This window comes from Mastigoproctus giganteus, chromosome 7 (genome assembly GCF_048544385.1).
Source record: "Mastigoproctus giganteus isolate SK-2022 chromosome 7, ASM4854438v1, whole genome shotgun sequence".
Classification (NCBI taxonomy): domain Eukaryota; kingdom Metazoa; phylum Arthropoda; class Arachnida; order Uropygi; family Thelyphonidae; genus Mastigoproctus; species Mastigoproctus giganteus.
This window is the reverse complement of record NC_143581.1, coordinates 201,723,958-201,749,113: the sequence shown is the minus strand read 5'-3', so window position 1 is coordinate 201,749,113 and position 25,156 is coordinate 201,723,958. Positions and strand designations below refer to the sequence as shown.

The window sequence follows — 25,156 nt, the reverse complement described above, 5'->3', positions numbered from 1 at the left end:
CCCAACTGATCTAACTGCAGACCTGTATGTCTAACTTCTATGGTAGGAAAAATTATGAAATTTATGATTAATAAATATTTGTAGTGCATACATGTTAGCAGTTTCGAAACTACGTATAGATTCTGTACAACACTAACCAATTGTTTTTAATTCCCTAAGTCGCTATCTACATAAATTTGTATAAATAAATATAAATACTGTACATTTAAATTTTAAGATACATAAAATTGTATACATAAACAAAAAATATAATATTGCAAAACAATTGAAATACTGGAGAGTTGTAATATACAGTGGTAGCTAGCTGGCAATGCATAAATAGTCTTCCCCAACCTGTTAAACTTATGTTTTCCAGCTTGCTCACATATACCTGCGGATTGATATGTGTGTTTGCGTTGACATGTAAACTCTATTTGATGGTTTTTTTTATATATATATATATATTTGCGAATGTTTTTATATACAAATTTGATGCTAGACAAAATTATCTTATCAAAATGTGGAGCAGGAGTCCCTTTTTACTAACAATAGTTTATTAAAAAAAGAAGAATGAATTTTCTTTATTGCGCTTAATTTTTTACTCGTATGTTGTGGGTGTAATACAACCACAACATACTCAAGTTATGGTGTTATCACCATTTATAACACTGTACTACTTAAATATAAGAGAAGTATTATACCATTAATAAGCAGTGAAGTGCCATCATCCTGACAGCTATTTAACTGTCGTAACAGTCTAACATGTCTAAGAGTCAATTGATGTGAAAAGGAAGGGAAGTGACCTTTATTAAATACATGACTTGCTCCCACTTGTTAGAAAAATAAGTTATCAATTATTGAACCCTTTATGAAGTTTTCCTACATTACAGTAATGTAATAATGATAAGCATAATTTTAAGTTGTATTTTACATCTTCAGATAGAAAATAAGTCTGCAGCCATTGTGAATCCACTGCAGGATGGAGGACTGCCCCAACAAGTCACATTGAGAGAATAGACCATAATCTGCCATGCTGGTCCAGTGTGGATTGGCAGATTGACTGTATTTAGCAGTCAGGGGCTTGAACCCTGGTTTACTCAAAGAGCTTGTGCTATTGCACTCCTGCTCTTGACCACTTGGCTACAGAGGCCAGTATGTGTATATATATGTTAATTACGAAATTTATATATATGTGTGTGTGTGTGTGTGTGTATATACACACACACACACACACACACACACACACACACCAAATTCCATCAATAAAGAGTACTGTTACTGCTGTTCTGCTTGTGCTATATTGTTTGAATTTAATCTTTTGAATATGGCATTTTTTACAGGTTGAAAAACTAGTAGAAAGAGTTGAGACTTCAACCCTCTTAGAGGATCGAAGAGATGCATGTCGTGCATTAAAATCCCTGTCAAAGGTGAGATATTACTGTCTATAAACAATAATCAGTAATAATATTAATTGCTGAATAACTACTAACTGTAACTTAAGTCATATTTTCAAAAAATATGAGTTAGTCAAATATTTTTTTGCAGTAATGCACTGGCCTTCAGATATTTTAAGTATCATTACAGATTTTTTGAATAAGTCAATAGAAAAAAAAAAAAAATGAATTCACGTAATCTTAATGACTATGCAGATAGTCATTCTGGCAGTGAGAATTTGATAAATTCTTCAAATGTAAATACATTAAATTTAATTAAATACAGCATAATTCAGTGACATAACATAATGCAGAAAATTCAATTTGTTAATATAATTGTAAGTTCTATTGCAAGAATTGAAAGTATCAATATAAAATTAGTAGATCAAATTATAAATAAGTAGACTTTCTTATTTTTTGTTGCAGCTGAGAAACAGTTAGCAATTGACCATGCATTCTATGGGCTTGACTTTGCTATCTTATATTATGTATGAATAGCGTCAAACTAGACATAAGAAATTGCCCACAGGGTAAACTTAGCCAAATAAAATTTAAGTAGGATAGTAACGTAGAAATATCAATTGTGTATTTGATTAATTTAGCAATAAGAAAACTATTGAGATCTACTATGGTAATAAAAAAAAAGAAACTTTTGTAGATTATACACCAAGCATAAATTCATTTTAAAGGAAATTTTTTAGAACAAAATTTAAAAATTTGTTTTTTTATAATTGACTTATGAGCTGCAAGAAAAAGTAAAATATGTTGTAGTTCTGTTGTAACAAAGTTTTTTTAATACTGGGATTTCAGAAGTTCAGGTTAGAAGTTGGTGCTTATGGTATGGATGCCTTACTTAAAGTTTTAGAAAAAGACAGAGAAGATGTTGAAATCATGGGATATGCACTATATGCTCTTTCAAATGTCATATCTGGCTGTCCAGAAGATGAAGAAGAAGAAGAAGGTCTGTAATTTTACTATCTAAATAAGTAAGGTGTGTGTGTGTGTGTGTGTGTGTGTGTGTGTGTGTGTGTGTGTGTGTGTGTGTGTGTGTGTGTGTGTGTGTGTGTGTTACTCACACTTACAAATCAGTGAGATTTATTCGGTATTTTTTTTTTTTTTTTTTTTACATTTACTGTATTTGTTTATGTATTCATCCTCTTCCTAATGATTGCATGCCAAGTTTATAGCAGAAAAATGTTTCAGAAATGAATGCTATGCTAAAAGTACTTCATGGCCATTTTAATGTCATATTTATAAAAATAAGTACCAAAATCTACAATCTATCTTACAACCATATTTTTCAATTTAAATTTGTGTCCCTTTACATGTGTTGTCTGAGCAAAAGTTAGGATATCATCTGCATTTAATTTATCCAATCCATTTAGGACCTTAAACACTAATCAAGTCTCTTTGCAAGTGCCTAGTTTCCATGCATCAAATTGCAGAACTGAATTCTTTCTTGGTGAGTTTACCCTTTTTTGTCCCTGACTAATTCTGTTGTCTTCACTGCACCCATTCCAACAGATCCATGTCCTTTCTAAAATGAGCCTTCCAGACCCCATCCATTACCTTATGTGATGGGCCAATCACCCCTGGTCTCTACTGAAAAAATTCTTGTATATCGTGGGCAGAACCCCATGAGCTGTCCTGGCAGTCTGTCTGTACTGTCAGAGAACTTCATGTTGGACTGTAATATTAATCCCAGATCATTTTCTCGCTCTACATCCCTTGAGTATGTTACCACGTAATTAGTATGTTATTTTGGGATTATTGCTTCCCATATTCAGTAACTTTTATTTTTCAATGTTACACCTTATTTGCCACTTTTTCTGGCTAATTTTCTAGGTCTTGTTGCAGCATCTTACTCTGATTTCTGTCTTTAACCAACCTGCCAACCCTCATACCATCTGCAAACTTGGACAAACTTGATATGGCTTCATTAGTATTATTAATAAATGTTGAAAACAGTAAAGGATCCAGCACTGAACTAACACTATGAGGGCCTCCACTAATAACATCAGTTGAACAAAGGCAATGTCCATCCATAACCACTTTCTGCCACTGAACCACATCTTTATACATAGCAGTAACTTGCCATACTGCTCCAAACTGTATAGCAGTCTTTCATATGGAGCAATATAAAAAGCTTTGCTGAAATCTAATTATATAATGCCAAAATTATATTTTACTTCCAGTTCCTTTGTTAACCAATCAGATTGGTCAGACAAAAACCTTCCCGTAATGAATCCAGGCTGTTATTGCCATATAACTGTATTCCTGTAAAGATGATCTTGTATTATTTCTTTGATCACTGACTCCATTATCTGGAGCAGAAGTTAAGCCTACAGGTCTCTAATTACGCCTTTGATTCCCCTTTATGGGAGACATTTGTACATCTCTAATCTATAGAGACCTCTCCTGAATGCAGTGATCTCACAATTATGGCCAAAGGTTTACATACCTCTTTGTTGCTTAGCCGGGTGGGTAAAATGCCTGCCTGGCAACCCAAAGGTCGCGGGTTCGAATCCCGCCTCGGGCTTGAATCAGAGTAGTGCAAAAACCTTGGGAGGTGCATTATGGCCACAGAAGCCGATGTGCCAACAACTAACAAAAAAAAAAAAAAAAAACCTCTTTGTTGCTTCCTTTATAATTGGATAGATTCCATCAGCCTCATGTGTCTTATTTGGGGTTGTGATTATGAATATTCTTTAGATTGGTGTTAACATCAGAATGGGGTTCCCCAAGGATCGGTTCTTGGACCATTGTTGTTTCTGATTTTCATAAACAATATTGGAAGGCATGATGTCAAAATTTGCAGATGACATAAAGATTGGTAGAGTTGTTAATGATCATTGTGAAAAACATCATTTAATTAATGATCATTTTCCACTCAGTTATCTCAGAATCAATTAGCTCCCAGTTATAAGTTGGTATAATTCTGGTGTGCCCATCCCTAAACACTTCTTAGTGCCCCTTCAGGATGACCTGAACAGGCTACAAAAATGGTCAAAAAAGCTGCTGTGTTTTAATGTGGCAAAATTCAAGTTTTTACACTTGGGGAATAGCAACCCCAAAATGAATTATACAATTTGTGGGGTTGAATTAAAAACAGTAGAGGAAGAAAGGGACCTGGGGGAGTTATGATTCTGGCAGATAAGTTTTCTGAGCAGTGTAAACAGACAGCCAGGAAAGCCTGTGGTGTCCTATCGATGATTTATCGAATATTATTCTGTAGAGATAGGGAGGTCATAATCTCACTGTATAAGGCAATTGTAAGACCACATTTGGAATACTATATTCAAGTAGGGAGACCTCATCTGAAAAAAGACATTGAGCTTCTTGAAAAGGTCCAAAAATGGGCAGCTCGCATGGTGACATCAACAAAAGAGCAACCATATGAGAAAAGGCTTTGATTATGTAGGCTACAGAGCCTACATCAGAGATTACCTGATTGAGGTTTATAAAGCTCTGAGAAGGGTTAATAAAATGAGTGAAGGCAGAATTTTCACTGTTATAAAGAATTCCAAAACTAGGTATCATAAATTCAAATTACAGGGGAAGAGGCTTAGACTAGATTGTAGGAAGTTTTCTTTTAGCCAGCAAGTCATTGATTGCTGGAATAAGTTTCCTTTGCAGGTAATTGATGCTGACAGTTTGAATAAATTCAGAGGTTAACCTATGTGAGGAGAGAAGCATATAATTTATATTTTCTTATCTACTTTTTTTTAGCCAGTACATAAAACAGCTTGTCGCTTCATTGCACTATATGGCAAATACTATTATTATTATTGTTTAATTTTAACTTTAACAGTTTCTCTTCAATTTTCTTCTCAGTTATCTCAAAATCAGTTGGCTTCCAGTTATGAGTTGGCATAATTCTGGTGTGCCCATCCCTAAATACTTCTTCATGCATGAATGTAAAATACAAAATATTTATTTAGTTTTGTCAGTAAGCTTATTTTGTTAGCAAGCTGATTGAGGTGTATAAGGCCTTGAATGGTGTGAGCAAGCTCAATGTTGATGGGATTCTTCCTCTTGCCCAGATTACTTACCTGAGGGGCATAAATTAAAATTGAGGAAAGACAGTTGTAGAATAGATGTGCAGAAATTTGCCTTTAGCCAGCAGGTGGTTGATTTCTGGAACAAACTTCCATCTGTCGTTGTAGAAGTTGACAGCTTAAATAAATTCAAGGCAGAACTAGACAAACATCTGGAGTGAAATGAGAAGTTTTTTTTTTGGCTGATGCTATATAAGCTTGCTTTCTTGCATCATATGCCTCTGCTAATGGGATCATCAGTAGTTATACCATTCATATATAGTGGGCCAATGTGGTTTATTCCCTTCCTTCTTGTGTCAACATAAACAAAGAATTTGTCACTACTGTTCTTCTAAGGCAGATTACAAGAAGCCAGAAATTTCTAAAATCTGCCTTAGCCTGCCTAACTCTCTTTGTGACTTCATTGCAGACTAGTTTATATTTACAGAAAATTTCTGTGTCCCATATTAAGTTATCCCATGCATTTTTCTTCTGTGTTACTAGTCTCATCAGTTTCTGTCGTCCATTTAGGTATGCATACATCCGCCCACCCCATATAATATGGTATATGGTATTTACACATAAAACATTTTTAAATAAAATGTTCTGGCAAGTCAGAGGAGCTTATAAGTAATAATTTTGACAAGAATATGATAATTATCATATTTAGCAGTCGCATGGGCTCAAACTATGGTTAACCAAAATATGTGCTCCTTTGTGCTGACCACTCGGCTACTACCTTGTAAGGTTTACAAAAAACCCACACCATATAATATGATATATGGTATTTACACATAAAATTTTTAAATAAAATGTTCTGGCAAGTCAGAGGAGCTTACAAGTAATAATTTTGACAAGGATATGATAATTATCATATTTAGCAGTTGCATGGGTTCAAACTATGGTTAACCAAAATATGTGCTCCTTTGTGCTGACCACTCGGCTACTACCTTGCAAGGTTTACAAAAAATCAGTACAAAATAGCAGAAGGTTGTATGATTTACATAAAATTTGTCAGAACCACATCCTTTGTGAATAGCTTAGAGACACATTCTGGAAGGATGTGGCTATCTTGGAATGGCTGAACAAAGAATCACAAGGTTAGTTATTGGCAAAATAGGAAGAGATTCCAGTTTTGTAATACATAATCTAATGGAGAGTTTTACCTTAAAAGTGTTGGGGAAACTTGAGAATATTTTTTCACTCTCTCTCAGGATGGACACCAGTGCCCACTTATTTAAATTATGAATGAATAGTTTCAGACTAGATATAAGCAGTTTTCTTTTTATATATGTGAAATAATTTATTTTAAGAGATTGTTGCTTCATAAGCCTGTCTACTTCCATATTTTGTTTATTCTAATACTAATACCAAATTTTAAATATAATTGTCACATTTAAGACTACAGAATTAGCATAAAAAGTGCAATAATTACACAAGTAAATTTTTGTTCTTTCATATAAGTGGTATAAACACTATAAACAGTTGTGAACTAAAAATTTTTATTTAAATTACCATAGAACAATGTGACTCTGCATTTATTTATATATTTAAACTCATATAAACTCATATATATTCTTTTTCCTACTTTTCTGTCTCATAATAATCATATTATCATTATCCTAGTCAGCACATAAAAATATTATTAATTTATTTCCTTACAGAATCAAATGAAATGAAGAAAGAAGCTGAGGATTTGGGTATTCAATTCACTGAAATTTTTATCAAAAAACTGCAGAATATAATATTGTTAGTTGAGTTACTTGAGGTAATAATATTGATTGCTAAGATTATAGATATTTTAAAATAGAATAAATTTTTTCAGGTTTGGTGTGGTCTTGAGATGACATACATTGATGTGGATAGGTTGCTAAATTGAGCTTATACACAAAAAAAGTATGCAGCCCATCATTAATGTACTCAGTGAAGTTTTAAACTCCTCCATCCTTACACAATATAAACAGAACCATATGAACATTTATTTTATAATTTATTTTATTTTATTAAAATAGAATATGCACTAAAGAGTAACCAATTACAGTGCATGTGTACAGAATGAAAATAACTATAATAATAACAACCAGTAAAAAAAATAAAGAAGCCTAATTAGACTATATCACTTATTGTACCAAGGGATGTGCAAGGACATTAATGGCATTAAGGATATTAACTGAGTTGTCAAAGACATCTTAACTGAGATTATTTGAAACTAAAGAGAGTCTGTTTATAGGACTATTTCTTGATATCGCAGTTGGTTGGTCGGTCGAGGAAGAGCATGAAAGTTGAGCGGTTCCAATGGTTCTGGAGAATCATCATTTTCCCAGAGAGAATTTTATAAAGAAACTTTATATCAGCTAGGATTCTTTTGACATTGAGACTTTTTGAGATGAAAGTAAATCCAATGTGTCTGATAGTAATATGAGTAGTAGAGCAGCAGTTGCCTGGAGGAGAGGTACCATATGAAGTTATACTGGACGGCTTTGAGTTTTTTCAAGCAAATCTTGCTGTAGGGATTCCAGACAATAGAAGCATATTTGATGACTGGTAGAATGGGACAGCATATCTGTAATCATTAAAGTGGAAAGAATCCTCTTGAATCCAATTATTTTAAAAGATTTACTAATAACATGATTGATATTGTTGTTGCCAAATTGGAAGTTGCTTGCAAAAATAACTCCTAAATTGGTAATTTGATCACTCTTTTGAATACAAAATATTCAACTTGAACAGTATAGTAGCAGTTAGTTGATCTGGAAGTTGCAAAAGATTTATTAGACTAGATGGATTTATAGAGAGTCCATTGTTTGAGATTTGGTGCATGAGATTGTTTAGATCTTGTTGGAGTTAAATTTCATCCAATGAATACCAAATGGATTAGTACAGTTTGATGTCATCAGCAGACATGGCAATTTGAACTGAGGAACTAATATATTTTAAAATATTTTGTTATATTTGGAATCAGAAGTTTCATATTTATACGTTTGCACATGCAAATAAATTTGTGTATTCCTATGCTTATGGTCTGGAAATGCATTAGGTAATAATACTTTGTAAAATAATATTTTATGAATATACAGTGAAACTTCTAACGGACACCTCTCGTTAATGGACATCTCTCTACAACGGACATTTTCAAATTCCCCAACTCACCTCCATTGGTTTTAATGTGTTTGCAGCTTCTGTCTAGCGGACATTCTCTGTAACGGATGCGGACAGTCAATCTGCACTGTTTCGTTTAGATTAGCACTTAATTTGATCTCCCCATAACGGACTGCGGGAGAGCTCACGGCCCTTTTTCTAGGAACTTTTCTTCCACGTATTGCCTCAATCGTGTGTTTATTTTCTATTTCCGATTCTCTGAATTTTATCAAGGTTTACGTCGCGGTTCTAAACCCTTTTTCAAGAATTTTAAGGCACGTGTAAAAGTTCCGATGAATTCGGTTTGTGCGGGGGGGGGGATATGGTCGGCCTTTCGTCTTTTCAGTTTTCAGTTTTGTTCAGTGTCGTGTGAAGTGCACAATGTCTTCTCGTAAACATTTAACTTTAAAAGATAAAGTCGAACTCATTAATGCGTATGATCGGCAAAAAAATAGTGTTCGCAATCTCGCTGCAAAATTCAAAATCGGGAAGACGCAGGTAATGTGGTCGGCCTTTCGTCTTTTCAGTTTTCAGTTTTGTTCAGTGTCGTGTGAAGTGCACAATGTCTTCTCGTAAACATTTAACTTTAAAAGATAAAGTCGAACTCATTAATGCGTATGATCGCCAAAAAAATAGTGTTCGCAATCTCGCTGCAAAATTCAAAATTGGGAAGACGCAGGTAAGCGACATCCTAAAGAAAAAAAAATGAACTGCTCAAATAATTTCGGCAACACGGAAATGATCAGGTTCAAAAATCATTCCCGAAAACTGTTGGACTTCAAATTGACAATGTTACGTATGAGTGGTTTTGTTGCGAACATGCTAAAAAAATTCCCATTAATGAGCCTATTATTAGGGAAAAGGCTTTGGAGGTTGTGAAATCTATGGGAGTAAGTGGGTTCAAAGCTTCTGTGGGATGGCTAGACAAATTCAAAACTCGGCATAAAATTTCTTGGAAAACCGTAAGTGGTGAAGGTGGATCTGTTGATACTGGGGTTGTAACAGAGTGGACCGTCAAATTGGAAGATTTATGTTGTGATTTTGAAGCTAAGGATATTTACAACTGTGACGAAACAGGGTTGTTTTTTAAAGCTCTTCCTGAAAAAACAATGAGTCTAAAAAACGAAAAGTGCCAGGGCGGAAAAATTTCTAAGGAACGCTTGACTGTACTATTGTGTATAAATATGCTGGGAGACTTTGAACAACCTCTTGTTATAGGAAAACCACAAAATCCTCATTGTTTCAAGGGCATAAAGTTGAATCTTTTGAATGTTGACTGGAAGTCTAATAAAAAAGTGTGGATGACACAAGATATCATGAGCGAATGGATAAGTCACTTTAACTAAAACATGATTCGTCAAAACAGAAAAATTATTCTTTTCATGGATAATGCTGCATCTCACTCGCACATTGAATTGTCCAACATTCAAATCGTTTTTCTGCCACCAAACACATCTGCAGAGTGTCAGCCCTTGGATCAAGGGATAATAAAAAATTTTAAACTTCACTACAGAAAATGTGTTTTAAGACATCTCATTGCAAACATGAACGATGTAACATGTGCGAGTGACCTTGCAAAGAAACTCAGCATCCTAGATGCGATTCAATGGATTTCCTCTTCAGTAAACGCAATTAGAAAACAAAATGGCGTGAACTGTTTTGTAAAGTCTGGCTTCTCAAACGCAAAAATTGAAGTTGTGAACAGCAATGTGGAGCACCAAGGAGAACAAGAACTTCAACATCTGTTGATAATGTACGACACTTCAACTATAAGTGACCCTGGCTACAAAGATATAGACTCGAACCTCACTACAGAAGATGGTGCTATAGATATCAACGACATTATCATCCATATTTTTCAAGAAGTTCCTCATGAGGATGAAGAAATGGAAGGAGGTCATTCTGTCGAAGAACATATTAACGACGAACCACCGATGAAAATAGAAGAAGCGCTCATACAAATCAATCGTTTAAAAATGTTTTTCACCGCTGAAGAAGATACTGAAGGACTTTTGATGGTTTCTTCACTCCAAACAAATGTTGAAAACAAAATTATCAGCCGGAAGAAGGTGCAGAAGAAAATAAGTGATTACTGTATGTATTTTTCTTAAGATAAAGTCATAATATACATAGCACAATTGTATGTATATTATTTACAAAAATATTGTGCAAAATCTGTATATAATTTAATTTAATTTTACATTAAACGTTTAACAATTTTTCTTTCTTTCTTTTTTTTTTTCCTCCCTCAGACTTCTTGTTAGCGGACACTTCTCTCTAACGGACACATTTTCTTTCCCCATGGCTGTCCGTTAAAGAGAAGTTTCACTGTAATATATAATAAAATCATGTATTATTATATAATGCTATTGGCAACAAGTCTTTGATAGGTTGAATGGAAGGATAGATGATGATTCAAGCTGAGTAAGACAAAGAAGCAGATATCTAGAGAAATTGCAATGCTGTGACTGTTGCCTTTACTGAAAATTGAAACAGTTGATTACATGTTTGAAAGTGGCATATTCTAAAGAACCATAACCTCTCATGAAGATGTTCTTAAAATGATGGAAGTGTAGGATATATTTTGATGAATATATGATGATGGTTACAAGTGAATTAAAAACATAATCATTAAAAGTGAATTAAAAGCCAACTAATCATTAAGAAATTTGGCTTTACTCATTTATTTTTATACTGTGATAACTGATAGTCAATACTACATATCAAAAAAGCACTAAATTAGTGTACACAGTAATGAACACTAAATTAGTGATAAACAGTAAACACCATAAAACTCATATAGATAAAATAAAACCTGTTGACCTTTTAAAGTGAGTGTTTGTGGATCTGATTTCACCAAAATTTTAAAAACTTAACAAAAAAAGTAATTATTTTTAAATGAACTTTTGTAATTCATGATTATACATTATCGTTATACTGTATATGTTTTTCTTTCACTCATAAATAGGTGTTTGTTGTTTGGGTGGGCATGATGATGTTATATTTAGTCCCCTCCCAAAGTTAAAGTTAATACTGTATTTCTTCTTAAATGTCTTTTGTTTCTGTCTGGTGGTCTTTCTCTCTTCTCCAATGTGAACGTAAATTTCACAGTTTTTTTCATTATCCTAAACTTTTAGATATTCTTTTATTTATTATAATTGTGTTGGTATTTATACTATCTGGTTTGGGACATTTACAAATTTAGACAATTTAAGGTTTCCAATAACACATTTTTAAAATGTAAAAGTCAGTAGAGGAACCTTGTAAGATAAAATCCTTTAGAAATAGCTTGAGTTTTTGATAGCTTGTGCTTTTCTAATATCATGTTTTTGCGACTTCTTACGTCCGATGTTTGATTAGCCTTGTGAATGTATCTCTAGTAAATAAATGGAATCCCCCATGCTTAGGAATTCAAAATATTTAATAATCCTAACTAACTTTCTAAATTAAAAAAAAAAAGTCCTTTAAGACTGGAATGAAGTATTTTTGCACCTAAGGCAACTACTTAGATGTTCTCTCCTTTCCCCCCTCAAAACTACATCATGTTAACATATATGATTAAATCCTTCAACTTTTTCAACCCAATTTTATACCCGAGTCAGGTGCCTTATTGAAAAACCTTAATTCCAGTTCTTCTCTGGTTATAATTGTTTGTCATTTCATGTGCTGTAATGTATTTTGTGAGTATTTACTCACTGGGAGTTTATTAGACAATTATTTGCTCATGATTTCATTATACCATTCATCTTGTGTATTTAGCCATGTAGACTGAATAGCCTCTTGATTCCTGGACGTGGATGGAAATGGTGTAATGCACCTGATGTTTCTTTTCACCTCATCCACAAATGTTTTGTTAGTTTTAGATTTGGTGTGGAGCAGGAAACTAGAGAAGTTGCTATTATGGTCCTAGAATCTTCTGCACTGTACAGGCCTGATAGTATGGCACTTGTCCTGCCAGAAGTAGCCATCATCTGGGGATAGGTAGCAAAATTTTTAAGTAGAGTTTACTGTCTGTACATATCCTTACCATTCATTGTCTCTACCATGTATGATGGCCTGCGGCTTCATGCTATTTTCTTCATAAGTTAGCCTTCTGATCTGCATAGTGGGACATGGACTAGAGAACTATTTTTTTTGGTCCTCAGTTTCTTTTGGATAATTGTGACACATCTGTTCACCTGTACAATCTGACTAGCCTCTCATACCCTTTGACATTCACTGTTCACTCGTTGTCCACATTTTTTTTTGGCTAGAAATGAGCTACTCATTTTCTTAGTTAAAAGCAATTCTTGATGATCCTTGTTACTTGTTGTGTACAGGCATAAAACCAAGAGTGCTGTTGTGGTGATATTAGCATCTGAACTCTGCCCACTATGATTTTGTGCTCAGAGTTGATTTGCTCGTATTATTATATAAGTATAATAATACGAGCAGGCCAACTTGTATTATTATATAAGTATTATATAATTTATATTATTGTCTAAGTGCCAGAGATGTCTGCTATCAGTCTACATACACAATATTTAGATTCATGAGATTGGTACTTCAAGTAGTACATTTGATTTTTTTACAGGTAAGTATTCCTGATAAATTGTTCAATTAATGTGTACCATTTTTCCAAACATCAGCTATATGACAGCATTTCCTGAAGAAAATGCTGTCATATAGCTGATGTTTTAAAGTGATAAACTTTTAAATACAATTATGTTTTTTTTTTTCCTTTCTTTTTGTAGGAATCTAATTCTATGATAAGATGGCCTGTTGTAAAATTGCTGACAGGTTTATTAATTCATAGACCTAAGGAAGTCCAAGATTATATTTTATTGAGTCCGATGGGCATCTCTCGCCTCATGGATCTTTTAAATGATAGGAGAGATTTTATTCGCAATCATGTATGAAGCAAATATTTATTTTTTATTATTTATTAAAATAACTGAGTAAATTTTACAAGCCTATAGAATGATGTCTTTCATTTGAAAAAGTCAATTGATATTGTTTTAATATAAGCTTCAAACTGAGTTAGTGACATTCTGAGACAGAACTCATTCAGCATACACCTGATAACTTTAAAGGCGGACAGAAATGTAGAGGTCATTTTGTTATAGAGCTTGTTTGCATATTTGCAAGAGTATTTTATTTTAAAAAATTCAATTCATTGTCCACCTAATAAAATTACTGGATAGTCAATATGTATAAAACGTATTAAAAGAGGAGTTAGAGTTCTGAAATATATATATACACACATATATATATATTTTTTTTTATAAAAACCCCAAACACAAGAGGTATTAGAATCTGTAGTACTTAGTACCATGCATGGGTTGAAGGTTGAAAAGCTGAAAGAAGATATTTGTTGACATTAGACTTGAACTTCTGTAGACTGTAATTTTCAGGAAATACATATGAAGGAAGGTTGTTCCAGAAAACAGCAGTTGAATGAATAAATGAGGAAGATGAAAAGTTGGTTCTGTGAGTTTGAAGTTGGACAGTAAATGGATGTTGGCTGGTGGCGGCACACGTTTGTACTGTTTTGAAAGAGAGAGCGGGAATTATAGAAGCCAATTCAGTAGAACAGTGCCCACAGAAATATCTGTAGGAAGGCATGCAGCAGAAACAGTACATTAATGAGACAGAGAGTGGAGAGACTGTTAGAGATGAGTCATTAATTAACCTAACTGCCCTCTTCTGAATGGAATCTAGAAGCCTGAAAGAAGTTTTGGGAGCACTGCCCCAGATGTGGGAACAATATTCCATGGCAGGGTGGATTTGCGATTTGTACAGAGTGAACAGCTGTTTAGATGAAAAGTAACTCTGAGAGCGAAAGAGAAAACCAAGTTTTTTAGATGCAGAGGAGTCAATGTAATGTGCTTGTGCCAAGAGAGATTAGAAGTCAGAGTAATCCCCAAAAGAGATCTTGCCTAGAAATTGGAGTGTCACCAAAGATAAGCACAGGAGCAGAAGAATCCTTTTTGCAAGATATAAGACAGGACTGAGTTTTAGAAGGATTGAAATCAACTAGGTTGTCTCTGCCCCACTGGAGATCAGCATTTAAGGAATTGATAGCGGATATTCAAGAAGTTGAAGCTGATAGAGCAGGGCGAGGTTTCTCGCCCTACTCTATTGGAATCCTAACTCCTATTTTAAATTCTTCTCATGCTTACTATTTATGAGTATTTTTTCAGAAATAAGACAAAATACAACCAAATTTTCATAATACTTAGATAGCCTGATATGAAACTGGTAAATACCACACTAAACGTACAACTACAAAATCAAGTTGTTTATTGGTAAGGATTTCTTTGTGTTTTAATTATCTCAGAAATCTCTGAACAGATTTTATTTCTTTGAAGTTTTAAAATTTTTTTTTTTTTTTTGATACTTTAGCCCGGTCTCTACACAGGCCTTAAACATCAGGTGTGTCTCAGAAAGCCACGTACCTTTGTATTGGCTAATAAAAACTTGTTTGTTTTTATTTAGCATATATGTAATACTTATGTAATTGCACATCCTCTACACAGGCCTTAAACATCAGGTGTGTCTCAGAAAGCCACGTACATTTGTATTGGCTAATAAAAACAAACAATTTATTTAGCATATATGTAATACTTATGTAATTGCACATCCTGTTATATTTTTTATTATCTATGTAATTGTGCATTCCATTAAATTTTTGATTGCTTACATAATTGAATATCTTACAAGGTTTGGCAATCAGGTTCCAGGACCATATCCATTGCATACATGTTAAAGTTCCAAGGACCATGTGCAATACACCATCCCAGCTAACCTGTGTGACTGTTTTTCTCTCCGTTTGTATTGCAAGTCATTTGTGTGCATTTTTTTAACAACTATCAAGTTGTTCGAGGAGTTGTATTAAGTGATGGCAGAAAGAGTCTTCAAGCATCGCTCATTCCCGTGCAAGCAACCATTTACTCATTAAAGAGGCGCCTCCGTAGCCAGGTGGGAAGAAGCAGCAGTGCGTAGCACATGCTTCTTAATTAGACCGGGTTTCGAGCCCGTCACCACCAAATACAGAGGATGCGGAAAGGTCAGGAATGACCACCGCATATCCCAGAGCAATATGGCCTTAGTTGCTAATGCTCCTAAAAACCAAATAACTAACTAACGAACTAACTAACTAACTCATTAAAGAGATCTTCCAATAGTGCAGCAGGTCCAGATGGTGTTCATTATATTATGCTAAAGCATTTACTTGAAGACTTGAGGTCCCTATTAATTTTTTTATAATTGGATCGTCTCTGAAAATGCCTTTCCTTCTTCCTGGTGCCATTCGTTCATTAGCGCCTTACCAAAACCAGAAAAAGATCCTTCCTTTGTTGAAAATTACAGGCCAATATCTCTTACGAGCTGCATGGGAAAAATTTTTGAAAGGATGTTCATACTAGGCTCACTTACATCCTGGAGTCAGAGAATCTCTTTCCAGAACAACAATATGGGTTTTGAAAGAATAGATCAATGTTAGATGTGCTTATCAAAGCTGAATCTCATATCCGCAATGCCTTTAGCATTAGCATTAGGAGGCATATGATGCAAGAAACTTTGTCGTGAAACATCTAGTCATGATCAATTTAGATCTTGAAAAGGCATTTGATACTACATGGATCTTTACCACCTGGGGCTTCGGGGCCATTTGCTGGAAATAATTCAGACTTTCCTGCACTTGTGCTCTTTTCAGGTCTGAAATAAAAACGTACTCTCTACATCTCACATTCAGGAAGTGGGAGTCCCACAGTGATCAATACTTAATCCAACACTGTTTTCAATCCAAGTTAGCAGCATGACATGGGATATCTCAAAAACTGTTCAAACTTATATGTATGCAGATGACCTTACCATTCAATCTCAAAGTATGAATACCATCAAACAGCATCTCCAGCTTGCCATAACCAAAATAGAATCCTGGACTTCATGGAACGGTTCAGAAAAGAAATGCACTGTCACTCACTTTTGCTAAAAATGAGCTCTCCATCCCGAACCTGAACTACAAATAAACAATACTCCAATCCCGCTTGTTAATACCGTTAAATTTTTTGGACTAATATTAGACTGCAAACTAAATTTCCAAGCCCACATCAGTTATTTGAAAACTTCTTGTATAAAGCATTTGAATATACTTTGATCAGTCTTTGATCAGTTGATGTCATGGGGAGTTGATCGATATACTTTACTGCATCTTTATGGAAGTTTAATCTCTTCACGACTAGATTATAGTTGTCCAGTGTATGACTCTGTCAGGAGCACTACTTTAAAACGGCTAAATGTGATCCATCACGGTGCTCTGAGGACTGCACTGGGAGCTTTCAGGACTTCTCCAATCCAGTGTCTTTATATTGAAGCACATGATCCCCCAAGGCACCTCCATAGCCAGTTGGGCAGGAGCAGCAGTGCGTAGCACACACTTCTTGATTAGACCGGGGTTCGAGCCTGTGACCACCAAATACAGAGGATGCAGAAAGGTCAGGGAATGACCACCGCATTTCCTGGAGCAATATGGCCTTAGTTACTAATGCTCCTGAAAACCAAAAACAACAACAACAACAGCATAACTGCCTTCACTTAGATTGTAATTCAATGTCTGTATGGATAAATGTTGTGAGTTAATTAACTTCGAAAGAGGGATGATAGTGAGTGCCTGGCACATGGGTCATTCTATGGCGGAGGTCGTGTGTATAGTGTGTTCGTGTCTAACGGCACCAGGGGTTTCCCCCATCTCCGTGTTGCTTTCATTGTGGGTGTAACAGTTCACTGTAAAGGCCAGAGATTTAAGTGTATGGATATTGTATGAGTGTAGTGTTGTGTATCGTTGTTCTTCTGGCCATTTGGCCGCTAGACCCCTGCTGGGGCCCAACGTTGTCCACACTATGCCTCGTGGAGGCAGACCAGGTACACTAGTATTGAAATATTTACTCTGGCAGGTCCTGTCACCTAATTTCCTGAGATTTCAGTGGCTAGGACCTAAAAAAAAAAAAAAAAATGTATGTATATTTTCTCTCAGTGGTTGTTAAGAAAATTGTGCAGAAAGGCAAAATGAGTTTAGTGTGAACACAATTAAATTTAGTCATTATTAAATTTTAAGTTATTTGTGGTATACACTTGTGTATTAGGTAGAGTGGGGGAGACAGAAGGCTGGGGAGAAAAGACAGAAATATGGGGACGATAGAGAAGGCGACCCGAGGTGGTACAGAAATTCCACTATCCCGTTCGACAGTATCAAGAGCGTATCGGGGAATACACCATTTCCGGAATAAATCTCATCATGGACAGCACTGTAGGCAGAGAAAGGTGGTGGATGAACGTTGCCTTCGATGTCTGTCTTGCATTGTTTTTGCCAACTGGAGAGCGACAGTGGCACAAATCACTGCCAACTTCAATGCGGAAACGTCTCCACCAAGGCCATCAGACAATCATTAGCCACAAGAGGTTATGGGACCCACCAGAGTCCCACTGCTAACACCACAACACAGGACTCTACACCTCAACTGGGCAAAAGAACGTTGGCACTGGGCCTCCTGGGCCAATGAGTCCTGTTTCCAGTTATTTTGAGCAGACAGGAGGGTGCATATCTGGTGGAAACTGCACAAATCTATGCACTCGTCATGTCAACAAGGAACTGTTTGGGCAGGTGGATGGTCTGGGGCACGTTCAACTGGCACATGTTGGGACCTCTGATACATCTTGATGAATCTCTGAATGGTCCAGTTACGTGTCCATCCTTCCAGGCCATCTTCATCCCTTCATGGTCATTGTGCACCCACAGGGCAATGGGCTCTTCCAGCCTCCCCACAGAGCCGTGGTGACTAGAACATGGTTCGAAGAGCATTCTGCAGATTTTATACCACCATGGAATGGCCTCCCCATTCACCGGACATGAACCCTGTGAAACGTCTTTGGGATGCTGTGGAAAGGTCCATTCGAGCTTTGGATCATCCGCCCAGGAATGCGACGGAATTATGGACAGCAGTGCAGCAAGCATGGATGGAAATACCTGCGGAATGCTTTAGTGAACTAGTGGACTCAATGTCTCGGCGTGTGACTCCCCTCATCTGGACGAAAGGTGGGCTTATCCATTACTAGGTAGATATCCCATTATTTCTGTCCACTTGGTGTAATTTGACTAAATCCTTCTTTAAATTTATTCCGGCTGACCATCTCCACAATAACAGATGGTAGTTTGTTCCAAAAATTAACTACTCTCGAACTGAAAGCAAATTTTTGCACATCTATCGTGCAACTGTCCTTTCTCATTTTAAATTATGTTCTGTTACGTGTATCATCCAAGAAGAAATAATTATGCTATTGGCATTTAGTTTACTCAATCCATTTAAAGCCGTAACCACTTCAATCAGGTCACCATGCAGGTGCTTAGTTACCAAGCTCTGCAATTTGCAGAATTTGTCTTTCATGTTAAGAGTATCCCTTTGTGTTTTTGACTTATCGTGTTATTATTTTCTGCACCTGCTTCAATGCATCCTTCCTAAAATGAGGCTTCCAGACCTGTATGCTATACTCAAGATGTAATCTAGCTATTGTATAATCGCCAAGGAGGTGATTATACAATGGTATAATCACCTCCTTATACCTGCTGTTAAAATTTCTGTATGTAATTGATAGAATCCCATGAGCTGTCCTAGCATCCTGTCTGCACTGCTCAAAGAACTTCCTGTTGAATAGTACAAATACTGGTGGGTCTTTTTTGTTTCACTAATATGAGTACGTTATCGCGAAATTGTTATGATATTCTGGGATTATCTCTACCCATATACAGTACCTTGCATATATCAGTCTTAAACCTCAGTTGCTACTTCTCAGTGGTGCCTCCGTAGCCAGGTGAGAAAAAGCAGCAGTGCGTAGCACACGCTTCTTGATTAGACTGGGGTTCGAGCCCGTCACCACCAAATACGGAGGATGCGGAAAGGTCAGGGAATGACCACCGCATATCCCGGAGCAATATGGCCTTAGTTGCTACTGCTCCTAAAAACCAAATAACAACAAATAACAACAGCTACTTCTCAGTGAATCTGTGTAATTTCTATAGGTGTCATTGCAGTAGCATGCCTTGATTCCTTCCTTTAACCACTCTGCCAACCTTTCCTTGCATTTATCAATGTTAAACCTCAGTTTCCACTTTCAGTCATTCCACCTAATTTATCCAGATCTTAATTGCATAGCATGCCTTGTTTCTTGCCATTAACTGCCCTGCTGACATTTTTATCATCAAATCTAGTCATTAAACTTGATGAAACTTTGTCAGTATTGTTGATAACTATTGAAAACAATAAGGGACCCAATACTGAAGTAATGTTATTAGTGGAAAGTCCCTAATAACATTAGTCTGAAAAGTGCAAAGCTTGTTAATAACCACTCACTATCTTCTGCCACCCAATCATCCCTTTATCCATATCATTAAATTTCCTCCTATTGCCACACTGCTCCAACTTATATAGTAGGCTTTCATATGAAACAGTATCAAAAGCTTTGCTGAAATTAAAGTATATGATGTCAAAATTAGTTTTTTTCATCCATTTGTTCCTTTGTTATTACATTGTAGTAGCTAATCAGATTGTACAGACAAAATCTTCCTTTAAAAAATCTGTGCTGTGATTACCATATAACTGCATTCCTGTCAAGATGATCCTACATTACTTCTTTAACCATTACCTCTATTTTCCCTAGAATGGAAGTCAGGCTTACTGGTCTGTAATTACCTACTGTAGGGAACATTTGCACATTTTCAATTTGTAGGGCCTTCCATGAACCCAAGTATGATGTTCTTATAATGATGGCTAAACGTTTAATCATCTCTTTTGCTGCTTTTTTAAATATAATTGGATATATTCTGTCAGTTCCTGCCTTATTTGCTTTTAGCTTCAACAATTTCTCTTCCACTTTGCTCTCAATTATTACAAAATCATCAAAATCAAATCATCCAATTATAACTTGATATACTTCTGGTTTCTCCATCCCTAAAAATTTCTTCATGTGTGAAAGTAGATGGAAAATATTTATTTCATATGTCAGCAACCTGAACAGGATCAGTTGTTATGCCATTCATATCTAGTAGAACAACTCATTCTCCCTTTCTTTTTTTAATAAATAATTATTAAATTATTTTAATTTTTAATTATTATTATCATTAGTAGTATTTTGTAGCTTTTCCTCTGGAACCAAAGGCCTGTTATAATTTGCATTAGCTTGCCTACCTCTCCACCCCCTCAACTCAGTGCTGCCTGATAATTTATAATTATCCCGTGCATTTTTCTTTTATCTTTTATATCACTAGTTTCATCTGACAACCTTTTATATCTCTTGATATAAAAAGCTTAATAGCTTCTTATTATTACTTCCCCTGAATGCTTCCCATTTAGAATTTGCATTTGGTAACATCAGTCAGTCCCACTAAAAAGAATTTAAAAACTGTTTAAAGCTGTTATAGTTGCCTTTAGGAAAGCAAAATCCCTTTCCTTTATCCTTTAGAGTAGTTATATCTTTAAGTAAATCTCACATCAGTCCACTATGCTCACTGCCACTTAGTGGTTCCATTATCTGGAGATTCTTAATGTATGAAGAGTCACTGCTGATGATAAGATTAAGGGTACTTCCTTTCTCTTGAGGCCTCTAACATGCTGGTGTAGAAAACAGTCAATCCTCTAATTCCAGAAAAGTTCTGCTTCTCTCTAAATGACCAACCCACATGTTCCAGTCAATAGCTAGTTAAAATCCCCATTATATGACATTCTGATTTGCTGTTTCACTCTCTTTGTCTGTATGGTTATTCATTGTAATCATCACATTCATTTGACCTATAACACACTCCTAATTTTATTTCTGTTTTCTCAGATTTCCTTATGTCACATTAAATTAATTTAACATTACATTGCCCTTGTTGACTGGGTACATTGCCTTAGATTATATGTGCTTCTTAACCAAGTGCATAATTCTCCGAATTATGCATTACTGAATTATGCCTTTCTGAACAAGCATGTGTGTGTGCTATCAAATATCTTGTGCCACAGAGTAATGAGCAATATTCTAGTACTGCAAGGCCCTCCTTCTATCATTCTACTTGCTCACTCCAAGTAGAAGTTGCCTCACAGCTTGTGAAAGTTGTAAGATAACACATGATGTAACTGGTTGCCAACTCCAATCTTATATTCCCTTATTTGGGTTGCCTTCTCTGTTTCAACCCTAATGTAATACTAACTATAATACCCCCCTCTTCAAACAGGCCTCTGAGGTTGGGTATATCCATACTGTGACTTTAGTGTTTTGCACCAACCTTGCGTAGAAGTAGAAATAAAAACACCAGGGAAACTAAACTTTTGATAACTGTATTTATAATAAGTCAAAATAACCCGCATCTACAATAAATTTAACTTTACAATAAACTCTACATGTAAAATATTAAAATCTGCTACATTACAATCAATAAAATGTATAAATATACAGATTAAAATGATAAAAACCGTAGCTTTCAAAGGCTCAGCCTTCTTCTTCAGCGGTAACTCTTGCTATGCAGTACAACTTTAAATATCAGCAGGTGATATTTAAACCTGCTGATATTTAAAGTTGTACTGCATAGCAAGAGTTACCGCTGAAGAAGAAGGCTGAGCCTTTGAAAGCTACGGTTTTTATCGTTTTAATCTGTATATTTATACATTTTATTGATTGTAATGTAGCAGATTTTAATATTTTACATGTAGAGTTTATTGTAAAGTTAAATTTATTGTAGATGCGGGTTATTTTGACTTATTATAAATACAGTTATCAAAAGTTTAGTTTCCCTGGTGTTTTTATTTCTACTTCTACGCAAGGTTGGTGCAAAACACTAAAGTCACAGTATAATACCCCCCTCCTATCAACCCATTCTCCCTTCCTCTTTTTAATTATTAAATTATTTATTATTATTTTTTTAACAGGATTCTCCTTCTGGTAACCTGAGGTTCCAGGGGGAGAACCCTGTTAAAAAAAAAAAAAAAAAGCCCAGCACTGAGTATTAGTGAATGGCGCAAGATGGCCAGCCTCCTCTTTGCAAAGGACGGAATCTAGTCAGTGAAATTCTAAGTAATTTTCTGCTGCATTTTTAAGTGGCCAGTCATACATTGCAACAAAATGTTAAACAAACAAATGTACACAATGCATGATTGACTATGCAAAAATACTACAACACAGATGACATCAGCAGATTTTTAGGGTGATCCCAGAGAATTGCCTAGACAGAAATGCATACTTATACATGTCCTTTCTGAGCACATTATACCCATGATATTGAAATTCTGTATCCTCTATGACTGAGTGGCAACGTGTTTATATCCCTATTTTTGATGAATTTGATGACTTATCCAATACTTCACATTTATCAGATTTATTTACTATATTCCTAACATTAGCGTAAAAGCAGCAAGTATATGTTCACCTGCTTTTGCTCTTAGTAACCCGAACACAGTCATATATTTACTTGTCCTGTGAAAACTTGCAGCAAGATTTGTAACCCCTCAAAGCTTTATAGGCTGCTGCTTGTCCCAATAGAAGTAATGCATGAATCAGTTTCACTTTTTCTTGCAGCTGCTGTTAAACTCTGTCTGTATATTCTCCTCCCCAAACTATCAGTTTTCTGACCCACCTAACATTTGCCTCAACGCATCAGCAAATATTCTTACACCCATTCTATTTAAGTGAATCCCATTCCTGTAAAAAGTCTCTCCTGTAACAATCGCAGACCATGCTGTGAAAAATCCACCCCAACGACCCTTGGATAGTTTCTCCAGAGCCAAATTGATTGACAGGGCTCCCATCATTTACTCCCCCTCCTATCATGTCTCAAAAAAATTCCAGACACTTTCAAATTTAATTTTAACTTGCAGCTTTTTCTCAACATTGCCCTATGCTTATTAAGTAAATCCTCAATTTTCCTATTCTTAATATTATTAATATCAATGTTTACAACAATATCACCTTTTTTGTCCATGAAAGATGACTGTTCCATGTCATTAACTATGGCCTCCCCTAGCAGACATATCCTGGTCCTATTCCACCTATTTCTTTTGCATAATATTTTCCTATTTCCATGATAATAGAGTTCCTGACAATAGCCACTACCTGTGGGACCAGTTCTTTCTGCTGATGGGGGATTCTACTGTGTTGTCTGATGCATGAGTGTAGACTCAAGTATTGAGCTGGATAGCTAAGTACTTTAGGGGTTCCTTCATTTTAATCTGTGTTGGGGTGTCACCCCTTTTCTTCAAGGCATCAACAGCAAGTAACACACATCAACATGACCTGATCTATGCTACTTGCTGTTGATGCCTAATATGTAGTTTCTTTAAAGTGACTCAGTCTGAATTTAATTGCCAAACCTTATATTAAGTTTTTTTATTACTTACATAATTGAACATCCTGTTAAATTTTCACATTCTCTTCCCATTTTCTTAAATGGCCTCCCTCCCCATATTATTATTATTAGCCATATGGTGCAGGGAAGCCTGAGGCTTATGCTGCACCAGCCAAAAAAAAATTTCTGAGTTACCCTGTGTGTGTGTGTGTGTGTGTGTGTGTGTGTGTGTGTGTGTGTGTGTGAGAGAGAGAGAGAGAGAGAGAGAGAGAGAGAGAGAGAGAGAGAGAGAGAGAGAGAGAGAGAGAGAGAGAGAGAGAGAGAGAGAGAGAAGTAGAAGGAAATCACCAAGAAAGAGAAAAATGATGATATCCAGCTGAGGACCCTGGGTGTGCCAAGCCCATACTCACCAGATGTGAGCCCCTGGGGTTGTATGCACTGATATTCCTGCTAATCACATTATCTTATGGATTAGGAATGTATTAATAAGGAGGTCAGTATTATTTTGTTCACTTTTTTTTAAGAAAGTGGTTTATTTGCATGCTGAAACCATAATGGTAAGTAAAAGTAGGTTGCTACTGAATGAATCATATTATGACTCGTTATGTACAACTCTTGCAATTGTTGCAAGAGTTGTACTTAATCTGTTCTGCACAGTCAAAAATATAATACTCTAATTTTCAATATTTGTTTTAAAGTGATACAAATATTATAGACAAATGAATGGCAGATGTTAAGGTTTCTAAAATCTTTATGAAACCAGCCTACCTTATTCTATAACTTTTTTGGAATGAAATAATATTATATCTTAATTGAGCATTAATTTCCATTATTTAAGATAAAATGTGAATTAGATACCACATTACTTGCTAAACTGCTTATAATATTCTTATTAAGATCCATTGCCATGTTACAATAGTGAGTGACCTAACTGAGCACCTGCAACGAAAGCTTTATACAAATCTGTAATTTCATAATTAAAATAATAGCAACTTCATAATTAAAAATCAATTGTTTAATTCTGATTAATATCACAAACTTTATTTCTTATTACAATCTTTTGATTGTACACAATATACCTTTGTAGGTAGAAAACTAGGATGATACTGTAGATAAAAACATCTTCAAGAATGGTTTTAATAATCTGTAATAGATTACTTTATTAAAGATGTTTTGGAATTAATCAGAAATTTAGCACTTTTTTCATATTTAAATGTGTC

The 25,156-nt window shown here is 35.3% G+C and overlaps 1 protein-coding gene across 1 annotated transcript in view; it reads left to right on the top strand.

Moving 5' to 3' along the window:
* LOC150083570 (general vesicular transport factor p115-like) overlaps nt 1-25,156 on the top strand; it is a 114,960-nt gene that overhangs the window by 14,800 nt on the left and 75,004 nt on the right. The window contains exons 2-5 of the mRNA XM_090378525.1: nt 1,320-1,406; nt 2,223-2,373; nt 7,114-7,217; nt 13,321-13,479. Coding sequence (XP_090234651.1) covers nt 1,320-1,406; nt 2,223-2,373; nt 7,114-7,217; nt 13,321-13,479 — 501 coding nt within the window. The remainder of the gene's footprint in view (nt 1-1,319; nt 1,407-2,222; nt 2,374-7,113; nt 7,218-13,320; nt 13,480-25,156) is intronic.